The 16,619-nt window shown below is 40.1% G+C and overlaps 2 protein-coding genes across 7 annotated transcripts; one reads left to right on the forward strand and one right to left on the reverse strand.

Annotated features, from left to right (window-relative positions):
- Positions 1-462: 462 nt before the first annotated feature.
- On the reverse strand, positions 463-5,961 carry pbld (phenazine biosynthesis like protein domain containing). 2 transcript variants are annotated; one of them, XM_069693685.1, is made up of 10 exons: positions 5,875-5,961; positions 4,561-4,660; positions 3,143-3,241; positions 2,530-2,639; positions 2,142-2,171; positions 1,940-2,028; positions 1,562-1,653; positions 1,180-1,263; positions 856-918; positions 463-686 (listed from the first exon to the last, which is right to left on the reverse strand). In XM_069693685.1, the coding sequence occupies exons 2-10, from the start codon at positions 4,619-4,621 to the stop codon at positions 574-576; spliced, it is 741 nt and encodes a 246-aa protein (XP_069549786.1). In that variant the 5' UTR covers positions 4,622-4,660; positions 5,875-5,961; the 3' UTR covers positions 463-573. The 2 variants fall into 2 exon arrangements, with proteins under 2 accessions (XP_069549786.1, XP_069549783.1); XM_069693682.1 differs by lacking the exon at positions 5,875-5,961 and adding an exon at positions 5,087-5,252.
- hnrnph3 (heterogeneous nuclear ribonucleoprotein H3 (2H9)) lies at positions 5,888-15,685 on the forward strand. Of its 5 annotated transcripts, none has more exons than XM_069693681.1 (11): positions 5,888-5,943; positions 7,891-7,983; positions 8,291-8,446; positions 8,816-8,959; positions 10,304-10,442; positions 11,264-11,463; positions 12,501-12,596; positions 13,057-13,172; positions 13,817-13,952; positions 14,442-14,498; positions 14,662-15,685. In XM_069693681.1, the coding sequence occupies exons 2-11, from the start codon at positions 7,896-7,898 to the stop codon at positions 14,739-14,741; spliced, it is 1,212 nt and encodes a 403-aa protein (XP_069549782.1). In that variant the 5' UTR covers positions 5,888-5,943; positions 7,891-7,895; the 3' UTR covers positions 14,742-15,685. The 5 variants fall into 5 exon arrangements, with proteins under 5 accessions (XP_069549782.1, XP_069549781.1, XP_069549780.1 ...); XM_069693680.1 differs by having other exon boundaries at positions 5,892-5,979; XM_069693679.1 differs by having other exon boundaries at positions 5,902-6,014.
- The last annotated feature ends 934 nt before the right edge of the window (positions 15,686-16,619 follow it).

Here is a 16,619-nt window from a genome sequence, read left to right on the forward strand (position 1 = left end):
AAAGCTAAACATTTGAGTCATTTATCTCAGTTTCTTTGGAGACCAGCAGACCTAAAGCTGCGCAGAAATGGTACAATTACAGAGGAAAAACAACAGAGTATAATGATAACTGGGAATTTTTAAGAAACCACAATTTGAGTCAAAACTTATTCTGTTCAGAATCATTTTTGTCAATGTTTTGTAAATCTGATCAACTGGGAATTATAAGCTATGATTTGTTTTTGATTCCCTTTCATTACTGCGAGCAGCATATGTCAGAGGCAAACTGTGATTGCACCTTTTTTTTTTTACTTGAAGCACATCCTCTGATTTTTGGTTTTTGTTATTTCTATTTCTTGTTACTGTGTTTTTGTTGTGTTATGTAAATAAATAATGCAAATCCTATCAAATTGTTCAATGTTCTTTCAATCCTGTATCGTGTTGGTAAGCAGAGTGATGTTTCATTGACCAGTCTGGACTTGATTCTGTTTAGCTTTTTATTTAAACCATCTCATTTTTAGCGAGTGGCACAAAGCCTCTGTCTGCAGGTTTAACTGTCAGCACCTCAAACCATCTTCTTGCACGTGTCTGTGACTATAGTGTGATCGTTCCCTGCAGCACAGAGACGGTCTGCCCACCTATGTTGATTCTCCCGTCATCTCTCACTTCCAGTTTCAGCTCCCCGCCTCGACTAGAGCACTGGAAAGCTACACAAACACACAGGATGATCCGAGTGTCAGTAATGGACTATTTATAGTGAGACTCGACACACGCTCCAAGTAAATGATATGGTGTTTAATGGTTAGTAATAGACTTTACCTCTAGTGTAATCAACATTATGGATCTGATCTACCACAGTTTAACTAAATTACTTACCCAGCATTTTTTTCTTTCCTAGTTTTTTAGACCAGTAGCTACCGAGGACGGTGTGAGCAGATCCTGCAAGAACAAAAAACACACTCCAAGGACTGGCTACCAGATTTTAACAGGTACATTTCACAAGACGCGCTAAACATTTAGCAACTTTACTGCATGAGTGCAAAACATCCGAGACCGCTTCATCTATAGTTTGGACCTGTTGCTTGTACGTGTAAAACAACACGGTAATGAGAAAAGTACACTTAACATTAAAACTTTGTTGTCAGATTCATAATTGTTATTTCAGTAGCAGTAAAAGTATTATAATAACAGTCATATTACCAGTGACAGGATCCTCAGGGATACCGTTCCATGGAGAAAAAAATCTGGAGTAGAAGTCGTATCCTGGCTGGCAGTCTGGAGATCCTATTGTCAGAGTATCATTTGAAAGGGAGGATGCTTTGATAGACCACGGTTGTTAGTTGACGTCCTGGGCAGGTCTTAACAGTAATGTTTACGTTTTAATTTGTGTTTGCCTCATGGGCAGTAACCGTCAGTAGAAGTTAAAGTCTGAGGGTTCATGTTGTGATAATGATACACATGTTATCTTTGACAACACTGTAAAATGAAATGTACTGCATGTGGTCGGGCCCAGTAAGTCATCAAACTGTCCAACAATATCGCACTGGTCGAACTCAAATATGCAATAGTTATCTCTGGTTACCTTTCATAGTGAGGATGAGTCCTTTGACTCTTCCACTCTTCTCACTGCTCTGAAGAGCGACAGGGTCAACTTTCAGTTTGGATAGCACTGACCTGACAAAACACGTGCAGCACATACAATACACATTTAGTGATTTATGGTACAAAGTGGCTTCAGAAGGTCAGTGTTGTCAATTCTGGCTGCCATATTGCTGAGCTTCCCACATAGGCAGAGCCTCAGGAATATAAGGGTAATGGTTACGGCTGAGTGAACATTTTGGAAAGAGCTGTTCATGATATAAGAGGACTTTACCAAAAATAATAGGTCAATACTCTTCAGTCTTGACTCATTTGGAAGCTACATTTCTGTCTCTGTGTGTGTCTGTGTTTTATTAGTAACCTCTCACAGCTGTCAGCCAGTCGAATCAGTAGTTTCTTAGTGGTGGAGCTCAGATAAACATCCTGAACTGGGTGGTTTCCAACTGCCACCTGTATCACACAGAAAAAAGCAAAGACACACTCTCACACCTATAACATGCTAATATAATTACACTTGCACAAACTGTTCAGGCTCATGATTTATATGGAAATATTATACTGACCTTGATGATGTCTCTGAACTCATTGGGATCCTGAGATAAAAGGGGTTCAGAAGAAAAAACATGATGATAGCATTTCGTTGTTAATTAAAATACTTTTCAAAATGCTTGGAAAACTTTTGTTTTTGGAAATCTTGCATTGATAAAGCATAAAATGCTTGATGTAGGACTCCTGCTATTCAACCTAGAGCTGTATTTGACTTTATTGTTGCTCAGTTGAATTTGTTCATTCATTGAATAATGACAGAAAAAATAGTTACTAACACTAAACACTCCATTTTCTACCATATAGCAAAGCCATCGCATTGTAACTTTGATATCAGATGCTGGCTAGGATTGTCTGCTTCTACAACCTTGTCCTGATGTATTTATCTGACTATATACTGTATACCTCCTGGGTGGGTGGATTAAGAGGAAAGTCCATGACATATCCTTCCTCCTGCTGGGTGACATTCAGATCCCCACTCTTGGTCTCAAACACCAGAACTGGATTTATGTTTTCTGAAGGAACATATACAGTACACGACACGTTGTATTACACTCACACACTAGCTGATTAACTGGGTTTACGCAAATTATTTTACTTTTCTTGTTGTATGCAGCATTGCATATTACATGGAAGAGCTTTATTTATATGAGGAGAACTTCGTAAAGACGATGAAAAACGTAAAGGCCCTCTCTGGAGCCCGTGTCAGGTTTGTCCCTACTGGGCTTCCACAGAAACATGGCGGTGCAACATGTTGAGCTTTGTGATAGAGGACCCTGTAGATATGAAGGGGCCATTCAAAGTAAAGAAAACACAACTATCCTACTTTCATGTGATTCATGAAATCCTGATTCTAAATATTATTCAATTTCAGCTAGAAGATCCTTCTAAATCCTACACACTGGTCCTTTATGGCTCCAATAACCCTGTTCTGTATGACTGTGATATAAAGCATAAATCCACCCTATTTAACCTTGATATCCTGTTCATGTCTGTGTGTGTAAATGTTGTGTCTTACTTTTGTACTGGAACAGCACTGCTGCAGAGGCCAGAGTGGCATGACCGCACAGATTCACCTCATTGGTTGGTGTAAACCACCGAAGGCGGAACCTTGAGCCTGTTAATCACATCACATTTTCAGACAAACACTTTATCACACAAAACATTTTCCATATTCTTTACATGTTAACTGTCCACAGAGCTCAAACAATTTGTTTGAGGCAATTATCTAAAACAGTTTGCAAAAAATGGCTTACTTCTGATGAACCAAAGCCTCACGCCATAAAGGGTATACATCCACCTTTTCTCACGGGAAACTACCAGTTTCATAGTAAATAGTGATTGTAAGAGGGTTTGAGTGACACAATAAAGTGTACTAAAGCAGACAGAATGCATACCATGATGATCAATCTCTTAGCAAGTTGTTGGGGGACACTTTTCTCAGTGCTGTGCACAAAGGAAATGGAGCTGAATCAAACACTGGAAGTTACACATATTGTACAATTTATTGTTGTTATAAAGCGGTATGTTTATTTTTGGTACCAATTGCTAAAACAGAATAATTATGAGTTATATTAGTGAGTTATACAGGGACTTTGGTTAAAAATATTCACATACAAGGAAGAAAGTCTTAAACTGTGTGTGAATAAAACTTTGGTCTTATGTACCATTTGTGAAACACTGAGTGGCTTCACCCTGCATTTTTAACTGACAGCTGTTTGTATTGTTCTTCTATTTTCCAACAATGAAAGTCTAAGCTGTGTGTTTATCATTGTTATTTGTCAGACTGCTGAGGACAGGTCTTTTTTTTTTTTTTCAGTTTGTGTACATACAAGAACACACAATGGAAAAATGACCGGAGTAAACTGCAGAGGCACAAAGATGCTTATCTGCGCAAAGGAACATTAAGTGCATCTAACTTGTCAATTAGACTTTTTTAATTTGTTACCTGCAGTCATTTACATTTATATGTGCACAATCACCCGATGAACAGACATCCATCAACTTTGTTTTGGATAATAATGGACTCCAGGGAATGAATACTAATGTGTGAGTGATTTGATTGCTTGTTCTTTTGTGCCATTCTGAACATAATTTTAATATATTTAACATCATTACTTTATAAGCTTTAACTGTTACAAAACCAAACTTTAAGGAATAGTCCATGTCACCACTTCCATTGGCCGCTAGCAGGTATTTATGCCCTTATTCTAGTGACTTTGTAATTAACAAGATCCCCTAAAACTGTTTTATCCCTGCACCAACAGCCTCAATAAAAATACATAGAAGAATTGTAAATTGGGGTTAACTAATAATGAATTGCTAACCTGTCACAGAAAGGTGTGTCTCTTTTAAATCGTCAGAGTGCCAAATCTCAACTGTCATCTATGATCAATGATAAATTGTGTAATGATAGGCTGTTTAAACACAGATGACCTGTAGTGAACGTGTCAGAGGGGTTGAGCCTGGTGATGAAAGCAGTTTCTGACAGGTTCATTTCTGCAGCGATCTTCTGATACAAGTCATCATTCAGCTCCTGTTAGGAACACAGAATACAGCAAATATCAACATTTTGTAATAATTATTAATAGTGCATGATTCATGCACATTGATGGTGTGCATTGGCTGCTTAGACTTTGCCTATTTCACAAATCAATGGAGTAATCATGTGACACTGTTAAAAAACTGACACTGAAACAGTTCAACGTTGCTCTGAAAATGTTCAATGTGTCACAAGGACCAGATGTGTTCTGTGCTTAAACAATCAAATACACAAACTACGAAAGTTGTTGACGTGTTTTTAGAGCTGGACATTTTTCCAAGACCCAGTCCAAGCCTGCCCTGATATCACCCCATCCCAATCCCTGTGATCTGATGAGACAGAGGTTTAGCTGTAACACCGCCATTGTCGAGTCTAAATTATGATGACGCACTGCACATTGACCCAAATATTCCTACTCACATGCATGAGAGGACAAATTGCCGCAGGGTTTCCCTTGAACGGTAAATTGGTGAAGGCGTCCAAAGTAAACACCGTAATTTCCATTGTTGATGGTCTGGAAAAGGGTTGGAAAACTAACAGGACTCCCCAGTGAGGTCGGTGTTTGACACACTTGTTCCGCTGCTGTGGGTGGACTTTCGACCCTGCTTTGTATTTGCTGTCTGCCCTCAGCGTCCCCTTGTTATGGCAAGGGTTGCCAGATTTCCAAGGGTTGCCAGTTTTCCAAGGGTTGCCAGATTTCCAAAGGTTGCCAGATTTCCAAGGGTTGCCAGATTTCCAAGGGTTGCCAGTTTTCCAAGGGTTGCCAGATTTCCAAGGGTTGCCAGATTTAAAACCTGTCTTTCACACTTGGTGGTGGCGGACGCGAGTTTGCTGATGTCAAATGTTGAGTGCACTGAAAACGTCAAGCTCTGTTCTCTTGATCAAAACAATTAATGAACTGGGGTTGTCTAAGAGTTAAAAGTGGCTCTTTTTTAAAATTTTTTTTATACGTCACATTTACATTTCGTTGTTTTATTTTGGACATAAACATTTTAACTTGAGTACATCTACATCACAGTTAAGTAAAGATATCAACGTCAGTTCGAATAAAAAGAAAAAAAAAAGAAGAAGTAAAAACATGTTTGCGTTTACACTCATTCTTACTACTTATGTCAACGTATTGATGTTGTTATTACTTCGCAGGTGACGGTAATAATCGATCGGCTCGGTGTTCTCGTTCACACCCCCGAAGTCTCGCGATGACTTACCTGACCGGGTTCGCTTGGCTGTCACCTGAGGCTCGGGACGGGAGCGGGAGACCGGGGACGAGAGCGACTGTGAGATCATTGATGACATTTTTCCCCCGACGACTGGTATATTTCTCTCCGGGCGTACATGTTGATATCCGGTAACAGCGCACGACCACGAGGACGGGGACGAGTTTGCGTTGCACGTTTGACCGCTGTCGGTGTCCTTAGCTGCTAGCCCCGCTAACCGCTACCAGGCTAACGTTGACGTCTCCGGCTGGACGACGCTTGTCCTGTCGTGAACTTTAAAGAAGCAGCTTTGGTCGATAACGTCTTTTAAGGACATGTAAGACTAGTCTTTGTACGCGCGAGGTGAAGGTTGTCTAAACCTCTCGGTTTTTACCAACACTTGGACAAACAGTTGGAAACGGGAAGGATCAAACGTTAGCTTGTTTCAACTGTTGTGGTGGAAAACAACATCAGCGACATTAAAACTTGTTCTCTACTGATGCTTTGTGATCGTTTACGTCCTTAAAATCACGTCTGTGGACGTTGTTTTACTTTGCAACGGAACTGGAGATTTGTTCACAACATCAGTTTAAAGCTTTCTGCGCAAATTAAGTCGTTTTGGCTCCAAAGATACCTGGAAATAAAAACATGTTTCAGTCATCAGTGTCAACCAAATACAAACAACACACAGAGAGAGAGAGACAGCAGGACTATATCGTTTATAAATACAAAACTTTAAGTGCTTTTTCTTCAAGACAGTTTGTCCACTTTATATCACACATCTGGTGTCTCTTGTCCTTCATTTAGATCTGGCGTCTCTTGTCCTTCATTTAGACCTGGCGTCTCTTGTCCTTCATTTAGACCTCAGTGTCTCTTGTCCTTCATTTAGATCTGGTGTCTCTTGTCCTTCGTTTAGATCTGGTGTCTCTTGTCCTTCGTTTAGACCTGAGTGTCTCTTGTCCTTCGTTTAGACCTGAGTGTCTCTTGTCCTTCATTTAGATCTGGTGTCTCTTGTCCTTCATTTAGATCTGGTGTCTCTTGTCCTTCATTTAGATCTGGTGTCTCTTGTCCTTCGTTTAGATCTGGTGTCTCTTGTCCTTCGTTTAGACCTGAGTGTCTCTTGTCCTTCATTTAGATCTGGTGTCTCTTGTCCTTCTTTTAGACCTGAGTGTCTCTTGTCCTTCATTTAGATCTGGTGTCTCTTGTCCTTCATTTAGACCTGAGTGTCTCTTGTCCTTCATTTAGATCTGGTGTCTCTTGTCCTTCATTTAGACCTGAGTGTCTCTTGTCCTTCATTTAGATCTGGTGTCTCTTGTCCTTCATTTAGACCTGAGTGTCTCTTGTCCTTCATTTAGATCTGGTGTCTCTTGTCCTTCATTTAGATCCGGTGTCTCTTGTCCTTCGTTTAGATCTGGTGTCTCTTGTCCTTCGTTTAGATCTGGTGTCTCTTGTCCTTCGTTTAGACCTGAGTGTCTCTTGTCCTTCATTTAGATCTGGTGTCTCTTGTCCTTCATTTAGATCTGATGTCTCTTGTCCTTCCTTTAGATCTGGTGTCTCTTGTCCTTCGTTTAGATCTGGTGTCTCTTGTCCTTCGTTTAGACCTGAGTGTCTCTTGTCCTTCATTTAGATCTGGTGTCTCTTGTCCTTCATTTAGATCTGGTGTCTCTTGTCCTTCGTTTAGACCTGAATGTCTCTTGTCCTTCATTTAGATCCGGTGTCTCTTGTCCTTCATTTCGATCTGGTGTCTCTTGTCCTTCATTTCGATCTGGTGTCTCTTGTCCTTCATTTCGATCTGGTGTCTCTTGTCCTTCATTTCGATCTGGTGTCTCTTGTCCTTCATTTCGATCTGGTCTCGGAGACAAAACCGTGACCGGTGCTTGTAGATCAGGTGTTTGATTTAGGGCTGGATGATATCAGAGAAATTAATTTTCTCACAACAATGTCGTGGGTTTACTTGAATGTCTTAAGGACGCAGTAATTGAATGTCGTCCTGCTGTGATGTGCTCTCCCTCTCTCTCTCCGTGGCAGCGAGGATGTCTTTGAACGATGAGGGGTACGTGGTCCGGATCAGAGGACTTCCCTGGTCCTGCACGCAGGAAGAGGTCGCCGGTTTCTTTTCCGGTGAGACGCATGTTTTTACAGATCGAAGCATGAAATCAGCCGTTAGCGGTGCTTTAACGTATTTTGTTTCCAAGCGGTTAACCCGCTTTCGTGAATGTCTTTAAAGTTGCGCGTTGCGATATTCAACACACCAACGGTATTTTAAAATCAAAACTTTAGTCGTAAAGCACAACGCTTCTTATCATCTCTTGTTGTAACATGGTATAACCAAACAAATGTCCCTATTATGAGGTTTTCTGTGTTCATAAGAAGAAATGTCTTAAGAGCAGGCATCATTTTAAAGATTTGAACAAATCTCCATGTGCAGACTGTGACATCGTGGGAAAAGTGAACGGAGTGTGTTTCACCTACTCTAAAGAAGGCCGTCCCAGTGGAGAGGCGTTTATAGAGCTGAAAACAGCAGAGGATTTCAAGAATGCTCTTGCTAAGGATCGTAAATACATGGGACACCGATACATAGAGGGTAAGCAACGAAAACAGTTACAACAGATCGACAGGTTATGAGTGTTTGGCGTTTTTAACCTCCTAGTATCTGCTGATTTATTTTTTTCTTTGCATAATTGCTGCTTAATGTGACATTATTGGCACAAGCAGTGCTCGTGTGATTTATGCTGTAACTCTGTTGCTCATCTCATCAGTTTATTGTGGGGATGTTGCTGTCGGTGTTCATGTTTCAGGGTTTATCTGTAGTTCCCCCCCCAAAAAATTTCTGTGTGAAGCCTTTAGTAAAACAATCCTGAAAGTTACCAAATGTTAATTTTCTGTTGTTTGAAACATCCTTTCAAATGACAGACGTGTGGGGTTCGTGTGTCCATCTGTCTGTTTGCATCAGTTTTCAAGTCAAACCGTAGTGAGATGGACTGGGTGCTGAAACGTAGCGGTCCTGCTGACTATGACAGCTGCAGTGGCTGCATGCTGAGACTTAGAGGCCTCCCCTTTGGCTGCAGCAAGGAGGAGATTGTTCAGTTCTTCTCAGGTACATGAACACCGAAACTTTTATCAAACGACTATATTGAATTGTAGTGATGTTACACTCTTTATGTTAATCCAAAGGATAGTTTGTACCGACATGTTGTTCATCCAGTGTTGTAGTTTTTCCACTGTTGACTCCGCGGTCTGAGGGCAATTAAACGAGACAACACCACTAAAAGAAACTTAAAAGACACATGTAGGCTCTAAAAGTACTCCTCTCTTCTCTTTGTTAGTTTTTATTATAGCCCTTTATATTCCATATGTTCCCGTACCACATAAAATGTCTCCTTCGGCTTTTCTAAATATGACAAAGAAATAGTTCAAATGAAACGCGTCTAAGAAAAAGTCCACTCTCACGTCTGTACATCGTTCCAAGTTTTAAGACCCAGGTATATCTTAAACTCTTAATATATAGAATTCCTGTCTTATTGTTTGTCTTTAAAATCATTCTGATTCCAAAGTTATGTTTGTACAAGTTTTTGTACATTAATACCCAATTTGAAAATGTGATTGTATCATAAAAATAAAGAAAATGTTGTGCCAACTGCACTTTAAACGGTGTTTTCCACTTTGCAGATCAACCCCACAGAAACACACCACAACATAAGCATACATTAACATTCAAAGTATGCTGTCGCTTTTTGGATCTCATAATACAAAGTTATTACCTTGACTTGTGGTCATTTAACACATCCGTGTGTTATGGCCCAAAGGACTGATGCATGTTTGTTCTTGTAGTATAAATCACGCTTACTAATTCGTCCTTATCAAGAAATGTTAATCTGATGCCAACCATGTTAACTCATCGTTTAAAATTTGAACATGACTTGGATATCATGACTCCTGAAAGGGTTTAACGATAGGATGAGCTGGGCTGGTTTGGCTGAGGGGAGACTGTCCCATGCAACTGATCTGGGTTCAGTATCATAAATATGCTATGTGGCAGCTTCTTAGCACGTGTAATCGGCACTGAAAAATGATTTCCATAGAGAGCAATGTCACTCAACACTAATAAGAAAATAATTTGGCCAGTGACCTATAATCTGTAGCGTATTCTAGAATTGAAACATATATATATATATTTATATATATATATATAATACCGTGGTTTATATGCTGACTCCAGGCCAGTATTTGTTTTATTCCACTGCTGGGGGACCAGCAAGTGTAAATTAATACCTTTGAGATGCCCCTTATTAATGCAGTCTTATGAGATACTACAGCTGTTGTGTATTCGCTTTCATGACGTATATTCATCCTGAAAGCTCCACCGATGCAGTGGGTGTTGTTCTATCTATTCTATCAGTCTACCTACCGACCTATGTATTTATGTGTGCTTGGGTTGAAGGGTTGAGAATCGTGCCAAATGGGATTACTCTGCCAGTGGACTACCAGGGGAGGAGCACAGGGGAAGCCTTCGTGCAGTTTGCCTCAAAGGAGATAGCAGAAAAGGCTCTGGGGAAACACAAGGAAAGAATAGGGCACAGGTGGGACAGACGGGAAAGGGACGGGCTGGACTGGGTTGGTCTTCTATTGTAGTGTTTAACGGGTGGTCATATTAGAGTAATCATGGTATTAATGGGATGGGTTCTGTTGTGGTTGAATGATAAACATGGGTTGGTGTGATAGAATAATTGTGCTTAACCAATGATAAAATGGGAATTTAAATGGGTGGGCCATGTAATATTTATTAGTATGCTAATGGAAAGATTTTAATGGGTTTCTGTTTGTAATTACATGTTGAATATTGGGATGAAAGGCTATTATCTCATCTTTGATTGAAGTTGGTCTAATCATGTTATGCTATAGACAGTTTTCTTGTGGTCATTTAAGATCAGGGAGTTCTATTTAATCGTCTTAGAGCAACATTTGGGTATGTTAGATCATTTATTGGCATTTCCTTTACATCCTTCATACATGTATCATACGCAGTAGATAATTTACTGTGGAAGGGTGGATTAGGTGTAGAAATATTGCAAACAACAGTCAAGACAGTCTCTACCATTAAAGCATCTCTGCTGTGCTAAATCAGTAAAGCAATCCACACCAAAAGAGCCCCGTAGGGATGTCTTGAAGTAACAGGTTGGCGTAGAAACCCTTTATTACAGCCCTAAGCCCAGCTAATGATGAGACTTTGTTGAGGTTGTTCAGTCTTTCAGACCACTACTTAGAATATTTATCCTTTGTGTGTTTATCTTCTCTCTGTAAACCATATCTGTGTATGTAACCCGAGCTGAGCCATTTCTCCACCTTAATCCCGTCCTCTGCCCCTCCCCCCGTTTCATCCCACGGGCCTCTCACATTACAGGTACATAGAGATTTTTAAGAGCAGTCGTAATGAGATCAGAGCCTACTACGAGCTGCCCCGACGAGGAATGGGAGGCCAGAGACCAGGGCCCTACGATAGACCCATGATGGGGGGCGCCAGAGGAGGGTTTTTTGGGCTTGGGCCCGGCCGCGGCGGAGCCCTGATGGACACCATGAGGAGTGGAGGAGGATACGGAGGAGGTGGGCAAACGACAACAAACACTGTTTAGTCTAAACACATTTATCAGTCCCTCCAGGGTTTCGCAGAGGTTTTTTTTTTTTTTTTTTTTTTTTTGTGTGATTGATGCGATCAGAAATTCTCAGTTTTGTGGTGGATTTTCCCCAAAAATTGCAATATAATTTGCGGAGTTTTAAGTGAGTTTTTTTGTTTGTTTTTTTTGCATAAAATTGCGGGAATTATAAAAAAAAAAAAAAAATTGCAAGTTGAGAAAGAAAAATGTTTTTTTCAAGCACGACCTGATAAAAGAATCAATATGTAATCACTTCATGCGCTAATAATCATGCTGCACATCACATACATAATTTAGTTCTAATCTTTTTTTTTAAATTTTATTTAAATTTATTGAACTTGGAAAGCCGAGGTGCTAAAAGTTACAAACTAAATCATAAAAGTGATGTAGCCTCACAGAACAGACAGTTCGACTTCAACTGCGCGTGACTCCGTCTGACTTGATGGTCGGCGACAGCCGCCGCTGGCTGCAGCGGGGGAGAATTAAAAAAAAAAAGCTGCTGTCAAGTCGAACACCTCGGGTGCATCTGACTTTAATGCGGCGCTGCGCAGGGCTGACTTAAAGTGACGCACGCTGGACTTGCAACCATCGCATGATGGTTCGAAATTTGGTCCGACTTTAGCCGGCGCTGCAAAACATCATGATGTCGTGTGATATTAAAACCTGGCGGGGAGCGTGTTAATTATTGCGATCGCAAAATTGCTATTTCCTAGAGGTACTAATTTATTGTCTTGTTTTTTTTTTTTTTTTTTTGATAAGCCACTTGAGGTTTCACTTTTACTGTGGAGGGTTGTCTAGGCTTCACTGGCTCACCTCGAGTATCATCTTTCTTTTTTTTTAATTATTAAAAAAAAAAAAAGTATTTATTTCTTTTTTGAGCCTGCAGCAAACAACGTTTTTACTATCAGATTCTGTTGGTGGAGTCTTGCTTTAACTGTGTGATGTCCAAATTACAGCCTCAGTCTCCCTTTGTTGCTCTGTGTCCAGGTTACTGTGGCTTTGACAACTACAACGGTTTCAACAACTACTGTTTTGGTAACGGCATATTTGACGAGCGAGTGAGAGGAGAGAGGGGAGGAAGAGGTAAAGTTCAAACCTTGTTTACCTTCCAGAGGGAGGGTACAGACATACTGAATACATGTTTGAAAGCCTTCATTTGTTCTTCTAGTTTAGTACTTCTGCTGAAAGGTTCAAATGTTTTCCAATATTTGTTCACATTTTCTTCCACTAAATTCCATTAAATGAACCTTTTTTTGGCTCAACAATTTTCAGTAGAATATTGTGGATATGAATAGATAAAACTAAGGATTGGGTTTTGTAAAGGTCTAATTAGAGGTTACATAAAGATTTCTCACTTTCAATTAACATTAGTAACTTAAAAATAAATAAATATATCTGCAGTATGTTTTCATTCTTATCTTTTGTTGGTTTTTTTTGTTTCATTTTCATAAAATAAATTAAAAGCCGGCAGTATCAGATTACTTGTTTCTTAATATCACTGAAGGTTAAATTTGATTTGTGGAATTTGTATGTTTCCACTCAGGAATGGGAGGCCACGGTTATGGTGGTCAAGGTGATGGTGGCTCGGGCTTTCACAGCGGCCATTTTGTCCATATGAGGGGTTTACCTTTCCGTGCCACAGAGGGAGACATCGCTAAAGTAAGACAGTTACTTTGATTATTGCGCTTTAATATTTTCAGACCATGGGGCTGTCTGCAGGGAACCTGCAGGTCTTGAAAAGTCCTGAAAAGCTTTGAATTTCACTTTTCTAATTTGTACACAGAAATAAAATGGTACGTTTTTTTTGTATTTGGTTGAAAAGAAAAATTACACACCTCTGAACAATTGGGACCGTCTACAAAACGGGTTGTTTGTGCAGGACGCTGATCAATCCCTTTTTTTTTTGTGGAGTTTGAGTCAACACCATCAGATCTCCAGCAAATACACTGTCAAAAACCTAATAGAATTCATGCTTAATTCTTATAAATGTATATCAATTATAGTTTAACACTGCTGGGAAGTACTGAAAAAAATGTGATATAGTAATAGATAACTGTTGGACAAACCCTCCCCACTGGTCTGCCATCACACTTTCACACCATACTGGACATATTCATGAAACGGGTAACAAAGTGCCGTCTACGTGGGAGTAAAAAGCTCCAAAAAAGAGCCTGATTAAAGACATGAACATTCATTTACACCTGTGGCGCCCCGTGGCTGTGTTTTCTGTTCATTTTGTGTTAGTGCTCTGTGATGTCAACAAATCCAATAAAAAAAAAATGTTTTGTGTTTTTTTTTTGTAGTTTTTCTCGCCTTTAAATCCGATGAGAGTCCACATCGATACGGCTCCTAACGGCAAGTCGACCGGAGAGGCAGATGTGGAGTTTCGGTCCCACGAAGACGCGGTGGCAGCCATGTCCAAAGACAAAAACCACATGCGTATGTCCTCTCCTACTCCTCCCAACATTTCTTACTTTGCTTCCGGTGACACGAGGATGTGCTGTATTTATGAGACAGAGCTACTCACTGACCGACGGTAGAGACACGGACAGTTAAAGAAGAACAAGAGCACGGATCGGCAAATTGAACAGATGCACTTTCAGTCTTGAGCGGTTTTGATGAAGAGTTTGTTAGTGAGGCAGATTTAATTTAGGAATTCATTTTAAAAGCTATAATGAAGAAAAAAAAAAAAAAACATTCTGGTATCAAGCCTGAAACCAATCTTAGCTTTCACAATGACCTGTGCTCTGAAAAGACCTTTTGCAAGGAAGTCCCGAACAGTGTGAATTGAAGAAGTGTTTGAGATATTTACTGCAGGTTGTACTGGGGGGGACTAGTGAAGGTCAAGAGGTAGATTTCATCTACATTACTTATCAAAATGAACGCTGGTTCTTCAGTATGAATGACGGGATGCGGTTCTCTCCACAGAGCATCGCTACATTGAGCTGTTTCTTAACTCAACAGCCAGTGGAGCAGCTGAAATGAGTGAGTTTTCATCAACCGTTTTCATTCAGGCAATGAACACCATCTGCAACTTTATTATATGTTTGAATAACCCATTCAGCTTTGCACGATTACTGTCGTCGTGATTTGGAGGAACGCTGTCCGCTTTTTGACACCCGACTTACCTTTTCATAACTCTTTTCAGGCCGTGGCAGTGGCAGTTACTATGGCAACTCAGGGGGAGGCGGAGGCTCACGGAGCAGTGGGCTGCGAGGTGGATACTGATGATGTCATCCTACGCTTCCAATCCATCCTGGCGTTTGTCTCGCGTCTCTTTAGGCCACATTTAATTGATTAGTGTTTCTGAGCAGGAAAGCTGATGCGAAGTTACGCATTTGTTGCATCACAGATATACTTTTTTTTTTTTTTTTTTTTTTTTGTACAGGGTTGTAGTATAACTTCACCCCACATACAAAACACGATCAGATATGACCTAAGAAGTACTGTTTTCACACCATTCCTAAATGCATATGAAGAACAAAACAACTTGTCAGCGTGAATATAGTGGAGCTATCGAAGGTGCTGAACATAGTTGATGGGTCATGTTTCATGTTAATCTTGGATATTGTAATATAGTGTGTCATCATTCTCTCAACTATAACAAGATATGGTTTTGAAAGAGTTAAAACTGAATGTGTTAGTGTTCAGTGATTTTTAATTCATTGAGCTTCAGTGCAGATGCAGCAAGGAGGCCAAACAACATCGCACAAATTCAGTTGTGGCATTTGTTTGATAAACAAGAAAAGAAACAACTTTTTAGTGGCGCTCAGGACTGAGCATGTTCACTTATGGTCACGTGATGAGAACACTGTTTGACTTGGAAGACAGGTGGAGATACATTTCTAAGTCTTTCTCTCTGTGAGAAATTCATGTTTGAAAAAAAATGTAATCTTTGTTTTTTCTAGTTCAAACTTCTTTTTTTGGAGTCCCATCCTGATACTCATTCAAATTGAATTTCAGATCAGCTTTCCCGGTCTGAATGGTTTTATAAATGTGAGCCTGTGTGGTTTTTTTTATGAATGTTTTCACAGTTCATTACAGAATTTAAAACTGAATATTAAATTCCACTCTCAATGAGTGGAAGTAAAATAAAGTCTCTATATTTGAGCTGTAAGATAGCTAATGCAGCTGTTGTACATTTTGCCTAATAAATTTTATATTTAATTGTCTTTTCGTCTCCTTGACATTACGTTTGAAGAGTTGTTGGCATTATAGCTGCAAAAAAAAAATTTCAATTATGAAGTGCTTAATTGATGCAGCACGTCTGGGATCCAGCGGGTCGGGGCCACCGGCTCCCCAACCTGCAGCACTCGAGGGTCGGCATTTTCCCGCTTGCAGTTTACAAGTGCTATAGTATGAGTCACATTTTGGAGTATGACCTTTTTCTGAACTGACATGCATGACTCAAGTGGGGATCGAACCCAGTTACTTCTCACTGTAAGGTAACTGCTCTAACCACTGCACCACTGTCATACTATAGCATATGTCTGAAATATGATAAAAAAAATAAAAAAATTAAAGTCATACTATAGCATTAAAATGTATTAATGGAATTTAGACACAACCTTTAATTTCTGTTTGAGTTTTTATTTTGAATTAGGGTTTTGTTTCATATTGTTGTTAACCTTTGGTTTGGTATTAGTATGACTGCATTTACAATGCAAACCCAAAACCGTGTGGCTTACCCTTAGCGTAATCACCCTCTGTGAACTGTGTGGATTACCTTGAGCGGGGTTTGAACCCGCAGCCTCATGAGGTCGTGTCCAGCTCTGAAGCGGTGCAGTAGATCACTGTACTATCTTCAGCGCTGAAGAAGGAGTCGCGGCGGCGAAAGTGTTTCACGGAGTTCAACCAGAGCTTCCAGTGACTTAACCAACAGTCTGGTGAACTCAACAGGCCGAGATTCCACCACGGCCTGTTGATGGTGATTCAACTTTTAGTGAAGTTGAAATGTTTGGAGAAATTGAAAATGTTTTGCATACACAAAGATTTATCACAATGCAAACCATCTCCTGGGAAGATTGGTGGTGCAGTGGTTAGCAGTGTTGCCTCTCAGCAAGATGATTTGGGGTTTGAGCCCCCCCCCCATCGTCATGACTTTAA

The sequence above is a fragment of the Brachyistius frenatus genome, unplaced genomic scaffold (genome assembly GCF_029030835.1).
Source record: "Brachyistius frenatus isolate BFR_SWC_R1_liver_20210118 unplaced genomic scaffold, ASM2903083v1 Contig_15, whole genome shotgun sequence".
In the NCBI taxonomy this organism is placed as follows: domain Eukaryota; kingdom Metazoa; phylum Chordata; class Actinopteri; family Embiotocidae; genus Brachyistius; species Brachyistius frenatus.

What these genes read in the sequence shown, in the direction of transcription:
- pbld (XM_069693682.1), bottom strand. Translation starts at nt 5,170, where the DNA reads ATGGAAATTACGGTGTTTACTTTGGACGCCTTCACCAATTTACCGTTC. An exon ending in AGTTCAGAGACATCATCAAG is followed by an intron (nt 2,029 to 2,141) that starts GTCAGTATAATA and finishes TGTGTGATACAG; the next exon opens with GTGGCAGTTGGAAACCACCC. An exon ending in ACTCATCCTCACTATGAAAG is followed by an intron (nt 1,264 to 1,561) that starts GTAACCAGAGAT and finishes CTCTGACAATAG; the next exon opens with GATCTCCAGACTGCCAGCCA.
- hnrnph3 (XM_069693677.1), top strand. Translation starts at nt 7,845, where the DNA reads ATGTCGTCCTGCTGTGATGTGCTCTCCCTCTCTCTCTCCGTGGCAGCG. An exon ending in GGTCGCCGGTTTCTTTTCCG is followed by an intron (nt 7,984 to 8,290) that starts GTGAGACGCATG and finishes CTCCATGTGCAG; the next exon opens with ACTGTGACATCGTGGGAAAA. An exon ending in CAGAGGGAGACATCGCTAAA is followed by an intron (nt 13,173 to 13,816) that starts GTAAGACAGTTA and finishes TTTTTTTTGTAG; the next exon opens with TTTTTCTCGCCTTTAAATCC.